The sequence below is a fragment of the Prinia subflava genome (assembly GCF_021018805.1).
Source record: "Prinia subflava isolate CZ2003 ecotype Zambia chromosome W unlocalized genomic scaffold, Cam_Psub_1.2 scaffold_32_NEW, whole genome shotgun sequence".
Classification (NCBI taxonomy): Eukaryota; Metazoa; Chordata; class Aves; order Passeriformes; family Cisticolidae; genus Prinia; species Prinia subflava.
In genome coordinates this window covers 1,051,990-1,064,022 of record NW_026960609.1, presented here as the reverse complement: position 1 = coordinate 1,064,022, position 12,033 = coordinate 1,051,990, and the positions used below count along the sequence as shown (strand labels likewise).

At 38.4% G+C, this 12,033-nt stretch overlaps 1 protein-coding gene across 1 annotated transcript in view; it reads right to left on the bottom strand.

The window, feature by feature from the left end:
• The window catches only part of LOC134565063 (protein phosphatase 3 catalytic subunit alpha-like), a 223,718-nt gene that overhangs the window by 95,616 nt on the left and 116,069 nt on the right, over nucleotides 1-12,033 (bottom strand). Inside the window, exon 2 of the mRNA XM_063424439.1 lies at nucleotides 11,390-11,590. Within this exon, the coding sequence (XP_063280509.1) occupies nucleotides 11,390-11,590 (201 nt within the window). The remainder of the gene's footprint in view (nucleotides 1-11,389; nucleotides 11,591-12,033) is intronic.

The window sequence follows — 12,033 nt, the reverse complement described above, 5'->3', positions numbered from 1 at the left end:
ACAGAGTACTACATGTGGGCCAGCTCCTCACATAACCTTTCCGACAAGCACCAAATTAACATACCTTTTCAAAAAATATAGCCTCAAACCTCCACATGCTTCAAGAGAATACAAATTACCACCTAATTTTCCAGGGGTTTTTTAACATATGAGGGTTTTTAAGTCTTCAGCACAAAGATTGGAGCAACATATCTAGCCATGCTAAAGAGAAAACATGTCCTTCTATTCCCAGACGTATATGTTCCCTTTTCATTTCCATCACAGTATCTGCACTGGGTCAGTCTTTAGCTCTTACTGATCTCTGCTGGTAAGAAAAAGCAACTTAAATGAACAGAACTAGTGGGAGGGGGGAGAGATGCACACATACTAGAGGAAACTTAATAAAAACTAGAGGTTAAATACCACTGAGGGTTCATCTGTTCTGAACAGTATAAAACAGCATTTGCAACCTCTGACTGTGCCTGACCCCAACATCAAAGGAGAATAACAACATGTCAAAGAGCAGTATCACCAGGTATGTTTAGACTAAGGAATTAACAGGTTGACATGTTCTTAGGTCAACTCACAAATAAAATAATGTTTTGCTTTTTTTATTTTTCCTTAGAGAACTTCCAGTTAGTTTATTAACCAAACATTAATTTTCCCAGTGATTACTATGCACCCATACTTCTGCCCTTCCCCAGAAATGGCTGCATTAATATGCAGTGTCACTGACACCACAAGTGTTCAGCCACTGTCCCCCCTACAACCTCTGGAACTCACAGCTACTACAGTTTTAACTCAGCCTAAGAGAAATAACTGTTTTCTTCTCCTTTGAGAGACAATCCAGTGACAAAAATATCATTACAGGAAAGATGTTCAGTAATACAGCCACCCGAAACTGTGTTAGGGATCAATACAAGTGGTCACTTTCACAGAGGAGACTGTGGCAAAGCAAAAAAATTAGTGGCTGTCTAGGAGCTGCTTATGCTACGAACAGCAAACAGCGGCCAAGAGCTATCAGTCTGCCCAGGCAGTATATATTGAGCTAACAAACAAAATAAGGACTGGAAAAGGCATGTTACATTCTGGAAAAAGTTGCTTCTAATGTAGGAACCAAAACAGCGTTAACACCAAGATCTCTATGATATTTCCTGCTACATACTGCAGCCATCTCATGGAATAAAAGAATTAACAGAACTCAGTATAACTTTCTCTGACTTCTAGAAACACCAAGAAGGAAGGTTGTACTGCTACTGCAGCTTGGGACAGAAGTAACTGAAAGAATACTTACTTCAAGTTTATTTGTGTGTATGCTATTACAAAATTAGGAGACCCCTAAAAAATGTTTGACAGAAAGATATTTGGAATAAAATGTTAATAAACAAATAAAAGCACAGCTGAAAGCTTGCAAACATTAGCAGTGACACTGAGTGATTTGTGCTCCCTCTGTCAGAGTTCCTATGGGTACAGAGCCCTTAAGCTGTTCCCAAGACCAGAGCCCACTACATTAAAACTCTCCAGCAAACATTCTGTCTAGTTATAAAATATTAACTACAGCAAAACTCATTGCTCAGGACTAACAGCAGCTATCCATTAAGCAGGGGGCCAAGCTTTATGTTTCCTTTGAGAACCAGAGCAAACAGTGCTTGCTCTCATTCTTATTTGAAAAATCAACCTCACTAAGTGAATTAGAAGTTCATTCTTCCTCAGATGGAAGAACACAAAAGCCCAACTTCCAAGACGGAAAAAAGGTCCTGTAACATCCCTTTAAATGAAATATTATACTACGTGCTTTTGTGGTATCACATCTGTCCTGAAGTCTATCTTGAATGCAGTGTCTAAAATCGCTACATAGGATTATTCCAGCACTTGCTGCAGTACTACTATTAGCATTACCAAATGCAGAAAACCATATTTCATACTATGGGACACAAGATGCAAAAAAAGGCCTGAAAGCTTCAAAAGTCCAAACAGGAGCCAATACAGTTTACGTATTTAATTCCAAAACAGCACCAGTTGTAAAAAATGTCTGAGATGACAATTGTAGTAGATTTAAGCTCCTTTGTAAACAGAAGTATTTTAATTGAACTTTAAAAAAAAAAGCTCAAACCCACAAAGACCTCTAATTATTGCTAATTCAGAGACATCTAAGGCAGGATCCATTTTCCTCAAGGGAAGAGACAGGCACTCTCCTTTACATTATGATTTTGCCAGCTTTTTTTTCTTTAATGTTGCCTCTTTCTACAGAATTTACTAAAAATTTTTAACTAACATACTTGCGATTTAGTAATGCATCTTCACATTTCCTCACACCCTGGGAGTCAATTTAAACAGCTTGTTAAGCTGAAACTTTGTGTTTCCTTCATGCAGATGAATATTCAACAGGTACTAAGGCAGCTCAGTGAGATTCGCTGTGAGCCTCTCAAGTGACCTGGATTAAAGGCAGAACTAAAAAGAGGTTTCTTTTCTTTCAACTCTGTTTATAATGAACCTTCGCAAAATTTATTAAAAAAAAAAAAAAAGTAAAAACTGCATTTGCACCGCTGCAGATATAACTAGCTGCCACTATAGATGGTGGCTGGAACTTTTCTCCAGCAGTTGAGAGGTGTCGTGTGCCTTAAGGCACCTGCCTACATCCAGAGAAAGGGTGTCTCAGCCATCTGTCTTTGGAGCACCTTGCCTCCAAAGGCATTCCCCAGACTTTAAACAGCAGATCTGACTTTCTGGGGCAGGGCATGACTTACTGCCTTGCTCCTGACTTTAGACTACTGAGCTTTGTAGGTGGAAATCTCCACCTTTTCTATGGGGGCTCTGATGTTTTAAACCTCACATATGGACCACGACAGCTGATAAAGAACGGGCACACCAGTATCAAAAACCTGCAACTCAGTTTCACCAATCTAAAAAACTTTCAGACTGAGTTCTACATTATCTATATATCAGTCCATAGACAAAGCATAAGAAAGGGCAGCTGAGATAAAGTGAAAATCTTGCACAGATTCCACATGTTTCTGAGGAAAGGAAGTGACTAAGGAGGAAGAGAGCTCCAGAGAGAGCAAAGAGAAACATGGCAAGAGCCAAGTCCAGATGCACTGAGGAAGCAGAGAGATGATGTGAACAGGTTGGTTGATTTTAGATTTGAATGCTGATGCAGGAGGGTGATGCGGAAGAAGATAACTGGATGAGAATCTGCATGGGGCTTTTGACCAGGCAAAGGCACTGTTCTGCTTCCAGTACGAGATGACTTAGTACAACACAAATTGCTCCAAAAACATGTTGCATGGTGCTGTAAGAAACAGGTATTTGAGTGATTTAGATTTTCCTGTCTGAGAGACACTGTTTTCTAACCTGAGAGAATGTGCATCAAGTTCTCCCCAGAAGGAAAAGTTTAACTTTCCTCACCCAACCATAACTGTCAGCAAGAGGTTCTGGTGAAAGAAAATGGGATTTAATAAACAAATTTAAACAGAGTTAAGTAGTTCTCAGTCTAGGTATTTAAACACTCTTCACCCAGACATGAAATAGAAACAGACATCATGCTGAGCACCTGTCCCAGGAAGGCTGGGAACACCACAATAACTGCTTATGATTCTGCAAAAGAAGACGACAGAGAGAGAAGACAACATCAAAACAAAAATCACTAGGGAAGCCATCCCTCAAATCCTGTCAAATTTTAGGGCCCTCCCTACAAGAAAGACATTGAGGTGCTGGAGCGTGTCCAGAGAAGGGCAACCAAGCTGGTGAAGGGTCTAGAGAGTAAATCTGATGAGAAGCAGCTGGGGGAGCTGGGATGGTTTAACCTGGAGAACAGGAGACCTTGTTGCTCTCTATAGATGTCTGAAAGCAGGTTGAGCCAGAAGAGGTTTAGATTGGATATTAGGAAAAATTTCTTCACTGAAAGGGCAGTCAAGCATTAGAATAGGTCACCAGGTTTGTGAAATCACCATCCCTTGGAATGTTCAAAAAAATGTGTGTATATGGCACTTGAGGACATGGTTTAGCATTAGAACACAGTATTGCTGGGTTACTGGTTGAACTCAATGATCTTAGAGGTATTTTCGAACCTAAACTATTCTCTAATTCTATGATAAAGAGGATACAATCTAGAGCAAGCATATCCTTTATCACCAGAGACAAAAAGTCTTCATAATCTTTGAAAAGGAGAAAAAGGAACAAATGAATGCTAAGACACCAAAAATTACCTTTTAAACTGATACTGCTCAAAGTATCACAATACGAAACTTGCAAGGACACTATTCAAAACGCTGGAAAAACTGCAGCAAAATATGCACATGCCTTATCAAAAGATGCATCTAATATATAATCAGCTAGTATTTAGTATACAAGTAAAAAACACAATTGCAATCCACACCATAATTTTGAGCACTGGCATATGCAATGTCATTTCTTTTGAAGAAAAACTTTAGCTTATTTTCTATAAACATCACAAATATAGAATCACAGACTCACAGAATGGCTAGGGTTGGAAGGGACCTTAACAATCACGTGGTTCCAGTCCCCCCACCATGGGGAGGGACAGCCTCCACTAGATGGGACATCCACAACTACTCTGGGCAGTCTGTTCTAGTGCCTCATCATCCTTTGAGCAAAGAATTTCTTCCTAATACCTAATCTAAATCTGCCCTCTTTCAGTTTAAAATCATTGCTCCTTGTCATAACATGCCAACATAAAAACTTTTCCCTCCTTTTTATAAGCCTCCTTCAGGTACTGGAAGCCGCTGTAAGGTCTCCCCAGAGCCTTCTCCCAGGCTGAACAGCCCCAGCTCTCCCAGCCTGTCTGCACAGGAGAGGTGCTCCAGCACTCTGAGCATCTTCATGCCCTCCTCTGGACCCATTTTAACAGATCCATTTAAAATAAGTTTCAATTGTCAAATATATACCATGTCTGAACCTTCACCACGATAGAGTGCAGTTATGTGTGCATGTATACAGACAAGTGCACGAAACCTGACTCAAAGTGTGCAAACTTCATATCCTGTGTATTCATACACACACACTGATTTGATTTTCTTTAAGCCTAGAAGTGAACAGCTCCTCCCTTATACTGGTTCCACAGAGAATTATTTCCATGAAAGCATATTCAACCTTTTCATGTTTTGAGCAAATTTCACAAGTACAATTTTGGTATATTTACCAGATGGAAATCACAGCGAAGAAGTGTCATGCTGTACTGAATTTCTTGATGACAAAAGCATCACAGTTCATTTGACACAGGATGACTCAAATATCAAGTTTAGTATTATTCTGCAAATATTCAAAAAACCATCAGCAGATTTGCCATTGAGTAGCAGTTTAAGGATTATAGCTAATTTCTTTCCAAGAAATGTTGCACTACTCCTATAATTTCACTTTCATAACAGGAAAATTTAAAAAGCATTACCTTTTATTTAAAGGTATTATATTATTATAAAAAGTATTACTTTTAAATTATGAGCAGCCAAAGTGTATTGAATATGCCCAGAATATACATTTGACTACCAGGTATTCTTTCTCAAGCACTGAGAAAAATACTTTAATTTCAAAGAAATGACAGAGTACCTTTAACTTCCCTAATAAGAAAATATCATTTCAGCCTCAGGGTCTGTGGCAGCAGCAGCCAGTCATGCTCCTGGCCATTGGAGTTTGCCTTGCTCCCTTACTCCAGCTCCTGGTCTCAGACATCCTTGAGTGAAATGAACTGCTTAAGCGTACTAAACCAGCAAAAAGCCAGGTGCTACACTGAATTACATGACTTCTGCCAATTTAGACTTCAGTGGGCTTAGCAAGCTGGAAAAGCTGAACACGAATGTATCCAGGGGAGCTCCCCAGCCTAGGGGGACAGGACAGCCAGTGGGCAGTTCAGGCTGCTGCCACAGAACAGCCCCAGCCCAGGTGGCCACAAATGCCACTCAAGAGGTCAACAGCCACGCTGCAGGAAAAGGTCACTTACACTGACTTGGCATTTCAGGAGGTGAAAGGAAAATGGAGGATCTGCATGCCCAGTTCTGCTCAAGCTGAGGAAACATCTCCTTCAGGCCTTAGTTTGCTCTTTCCAACCAACAATATGTATAATGGTATTATAATAACTCAGTGATTGCATCAGACCAAACAAGGTATTTGCAGTTATGTAGCTAGCAAACTAACAGCAGTGACAGTACAAGAACATGCTCTAAATTCCTTATGTAATGAGCTAAATTTACTACTACAGCCAGTTTTACAAAATTGTCTCAGCATTTTAACTTTAAACCCCAAAAAAGCATCAGCATGTAACACAAAAGTAGGAAGAGCAATCTCTTCATACATCTCAAAAAAAGAAGCAATTAAGACTTGTACTTTTTCCAATATCATCAAGGACACTGGAAAATTGCAGAGAAAATAAGAAGATTGCCAGGAATTAGACTACTCTGGTAGATAAAAGGATAGGGAAGAAGTGGGAGGAGAATGAGCTATTTTCCACATTGTGCCGTTAATTTTCCAACTGAATTGTCATTGCAATGCTTTTACTTGAACGTTTACCACACATTTGCAGAGACATGAATTGCTATCAAATCTTCCAAATGCAGCTAAGATTTTCAGTCCAAAACTCATTATCATCTTTATATTAAACACCATAAAATAAGCCATTCTGAAAACTCGCAGAAAGGTGAGGTTGCTCCAAACCCCAATGTGTTGCATGTATTGATCAGCTAGTTTCTCTCTCTGCTTTTTCTATCCAAAAACTGAATTGCTTTTTTCTTTTTTATATCTAAAATCAAGACACAGTCTACCAGCCACAACCATTGGATTACTGTACTTGTCAGGCTGTAGATCACATTATGTTTTGGAGGACAGAGTTCTTTATCCTGCAAAAAGTATCAAAGGCTACTGAATTTGGACTCAAAAATTCATTGCAACAAGTGCTTCAAAAGTGCATTTATGCAATGGAGAAGAAAGCGTGGAGGGATAACAATAAAAGACCATCAAGTATTAGCATTGTCCAAATCCTCCTCCACTAGACATACTTGCACAGTTTGACTGCATCTGCAGAGTAAGAAACTACTGAAAAATATACACCTACATGGTATTTAAAAAATATACTTGCTCCCTTCTGCTTGATCCAAGAATCTTCCCCACACCACATCCCCCTCAGTCTAATTAATGTATTGAAATAATGTACACAGCAGGTATCATGGCAACCCAGGTTAAGGAGTCATGGAAATAAGGACTTTCCACATGTGGAAAACAGTGTTATTAATATACTTATTTTTCCACAGTGATATTTAAACCTTCCTAAACAGTCAGAATAATTAAAGAAAGGACAGGAAACAGCATTTTTTTCCTATGACTATATTAATCTTTTCTGCATGCTTAAGGTAAAAAGACAGCCATCATTTATCATAATGTCTATCAAAAGATTTACAAGTCACTGGAATTGTATGACGATAATAGAAAACTAAGAATTCCTCATCTCTCAAATAATCTTTCTTGGACTGCCTTACGCATCCTTTTATCCTCAGGAAGAGGATAAAAGGCTCATGTACTAAACAACATTTAGTAAGTGAATTGTTGTTTTCCCTTACATAGTTTATTAAGAACAAAAATATAGTCTTAGTTTTAAAACCTTTTCATAGCTGAAAAGACTAGGGTTTTCCTTTTTCACATGATTTTTTCCCTATGTGGTTTTTCTTCTCATTTCTTACTGATTCTTTTGAAACCAAACAACTGTTTTATTTTGACATAAAACATATGGCATTTCAGCAAAAATAATGATTAAAAAATCTTATCCTTCCACCTAACTGCATCATAATAAAGAGCTTTCTTCTGTTTGTTTTATAACTTCTATTGTCACAGCAGTGAGGAATGCACGCTCAGAACATTTGATGGATCAAAATTTGGAGTTGGGCACAAAGTTACTTCTTCTGTGAGAAGTCTCATAAGATATAGGATTTTTTAAAAAAATACATAACTATGATACTTTGCTCTTTAGTCAAAGTGTCAAAGCACATCATATAGTTTAACTACAGAAATCTCCAATACCCAAAATTTTGTGCTGAGGCTTTCAAGCCCCATTACTCAACCTCTGGTAGATTTCTCAGTGAAAACTAACTGAGCAATTCAAAGAATCAGCTTTTGATTTCCTATTGGTTAGGTTTTCTGAATTACTCTTCTTTTCTTTCTCCTTTCTAATATTTACTTCTCCAACAGGCTTTCCATGCCTGTTTATAAATGACATAGATATCACGTGAGTAATCTCTTCTGGTTGAAAATGTAATTTATTTTAATTGGAACTGAAAACCTGTTTGAGGGGTGGCAGGAGGAAACTGTTCCTGTTTCCTGCTATAGTTCTCTCACCATCTAATTACATCCATAAAAAGAAACAATGGGGAGGCTGTGTGTTATTCAGTTTAATGTGGCTAAATACACTATACCCCCTATGTACGCAAATACACCAGAGCCTCACAACCGATACAGCACCCACACAACACATTTTTCAGCTGTAACAACTGCACTTTGAGATCACATATGATACATGCTCTAGATAGAAATACTTGTTTACTGGAAAAGGTTTCTAGTTCACAAGAAAAAAAGGTAAAATGCAGCAGAACAGACACCAAATAAAAAATTCTAACCATTTGCATCTGTATTTTCCATAAAATTCTTGTCAATATGAATTCAATTGCTGAAACTAGAAACATACTCTTCCTACTGAAATACCTTTCTCCATGCTTTTCTGTGAATAAGATACTTTGTGGAAGTCCTTTTTCATACCCCTATATCCCAATATACCAACAGGAGTTGAACTAAATACTAAAAGGTAATAGGAACTGCATGCGGTCTATGATTCTATGAAGAATCAAAGAAATGTTTCAGAGGCTTAGAATGAAACCGTCTGAGCTCAGATGAGTCACTGGGGTTCTTGGAGCAAAACAGACAATATGGATAATTGATAAAACAGGGATAGACAGTGAGAAGCATAATCACGAGGGACAGGCGTGATGCTTGAATAATATGATAGCTTTTGTGACGAGTTAACCTCCCTCAGAACACAGCTGGAATAGTAGGAGGTCTGTTCAGAAACATCATGTTACAAGGGAAGGATGAACGTGTGTAAGTCAAAAAGAAGATGGATTAGTTAAGAAAACAAGTGGCAGAATTTACTCTCATCTACCCTTTGAATCTGGACCTGCTTTGAACAAGAGGCAGGACAATGTGATTTTCAAAGGTACTGGTCAACCTAAATTATTTTAAGAAGAGGGCTTAATGTGGGAAGAACAAAACAAAAATAACATTATCTTCATTATTGAATGAAACCTATGCTGAAAAAAGCTGCAGTCTGGAGAGTAAGTCACTGGTGCCTAGGGAAAGAGTGTGATGAATTAAGCACCAAAAAACCTGCAAATGTTATGAGACGATAGATGTCTTTTGGCAGACTAATGCTTTGATTTTGTTTAAACTAGCTAAAGTGAGTAACTTAGCTTCAACAACACAGTGAGTAACAGCTACTGCTATAAAGTTTTAACCTTTCCCCATTCAATTAATGTTAGACCTGAAAAGCTCTCCTCAAAGAAAAAAGCTTCACTGAAAAGCTAGGAAAGGTGATATTCATATTCCAGTTATTCTTAAAGATAAAAGAATATACAGACCTTGAGGTTTTAGAACACACACACCTGCACACACACCCAAGCTTTGTTTATGCAGTTGAAACACACTTCCTTCTGCCATAAAATTTGCAGCAAGCAAAGGCTTCAGATCTTCATCATTTCATTGCTGGTTCAATCCAAGAGAAATCCAGTTTATTCTTCACTGCCTCCCCAAGTAAGATAATCTGAAATTTTTCCCAAATGCTTATTTTGAAAATGAGACTTCAAAGTAAAAAGCTGACTTGCATTAATTGCTTACACTTATCTGCTCTCCCTCAGTTGTGGTCATCTTCCAGCCTGTCCCCTTAGCAACAGCTGGAGACCTCCATGTTCTGATCTTATCACTGTGGTTACTCTTGCTCTCTTGCATATTGAAGAATATATGGCCTTGATGGCAGGTGCATCAGGAAGCAGCCAGACAGACAAAATACATGCAACCAGATGGCATCTTGAACCAGTTACATTTTAAGATCATGCCTTCAAGAGGATCCTGCATTTGATAAGAGCCTTGACATTCTGAAGTCTCAAGCTTCTAGACTAGAAAAAGCAGAACTAGTGAAGACCTAAATTGGCGTCAGTGATCTGAAAGTCATTTTTCATTGCTAAAATAATCATTTTATTGAGGATACATTTGTTCCCTCAACAAGGATTCTGGGAGCTGTAGCAGTATTCTGTACCATGCTTAATGTCTTCTCCCCACACATCTCCTTAATGATGTTTCTCTAATTTTACTAGGTGCACTGCACTGGATTTTCAAAGAGGGACTAAGATTTACACAGGATTTAATTATATTTGATACTGGTTGGTCCTGTGTTAAGAGATGGTTTTGGCCATAACTAACCTCTACATGTATTTGGAAATTTAAGTTTTTTCCACTATAATGAGAAAGTCTATTTCCCTTAGCAGATATCTTAACGAAAACAAAACAAACAAAAAACCATTCCTAACGCCAAATAATTCTACAAGAAAACAGTAGACTACAAACCTATTCTTAATCATCTGCTATCAATCATTACAGTAACAAATACAACACACAAACCACACCCAAATCTATAACAATGCTTGCTTTATTGTACTTAGAGAGCAACCGAGTCTCACCTCAACAGTCTTACCATGCTCTTCTCCTTTCAAGTAAAATTTTTGGGGTCTCACCAGTGCAGAGGGGCAGAAACCCTTCCCTTGCTCTGCTACCCATGCTGCTTTTGATGCAGCCCCAGGCATAGTTGGCATTCTGGGCTGCAAGTGCACATTGTCAAGACATTGAGCTTCTCATCCACCAAAATTCTCAAGTCTTTCTCATCACCTCTGCTCTCAGTCCATTTTCTGTCCAGCCTTTATTTGTGCTTGGGATTGCCCCAAGCCATGTACAGGTCCTTATACTTGCCTTGTTGAACTTCATGACATCCAGATCCCAATGCTGTCTGTATGTCTGAACAGTCCTACTATGATAAATAACATCTATAAAATTATGGAATTAATACCAAGTGCAAAAGGCCAAGTAACTTTTCAAGTTTCAGAAAGTAGTTCTAATTTTCTCCTAAAGATTAAAAATGTTCTCAGCCTTAGAAATAGAAAGGGCTCAGCAGATATAATCCTTTCCTTTAAATTACAAGCTTCTTGATGGCCTCCATTATCCAGTGGTAGCAAAGAGCAAATCAAGTATTGGAGAGAACAAATGATTTTTCAAGCTGCCTTTCAGTGCCTTAGGAAGCCACATATACTAATGCATTACCAAACATGTCCCAGCCAGCAACCATTTCTCTCCATCACCATAATTCCATACTAACCTGTGACAGGTGCATCTATGTCCAGCAAATTCTTTTCCTGGCGGAGAATCAAAGCTCCCTCTGTTATTATTCTCAAAGCGACACTCTCTTCCAGTCTCCCTTCTTTCATGAGGTGTGCCTTTAAGATATCCACACGAGGTTTTCCATCATTATCAAACACTTCCTTAGCTGTGAGACGGTGACTTGGAGGAAATGGGACAGCTAGATGGAAAAACCAAAAAATACGTGGTCACTCTTTACAGGAAAGCTTTTATTATGGATACATTTCAAAACACACCTCTGCTGCAAAACAAGGTTACCAAAGATTTTCTACTGCCTCTTACAATTTGTGGTTTAAATCGTACATAGATTCCCAGAGATACCACTAAAGCACATGTATTCCACAAGATGTATTATTCACACATGTAAGTAATTCGTGCTTATAAAAGAATTGAGATTAATTAGGCCATAATTACAGGTAGATACATTCAAGAAAGCCCCCCAAAAGGCAAGAGAATATCAGGGAAAGGAGGGAACAGAGTTTGAACTGCTCTGGTAGAACTAGAGAACATTGATATCCCTTCCATTAACAGCATAAAATGCACAAACAAGTGCAATATTTAATATTTGTGCATGGACATGCATAGATACACTCCAATTAAAAT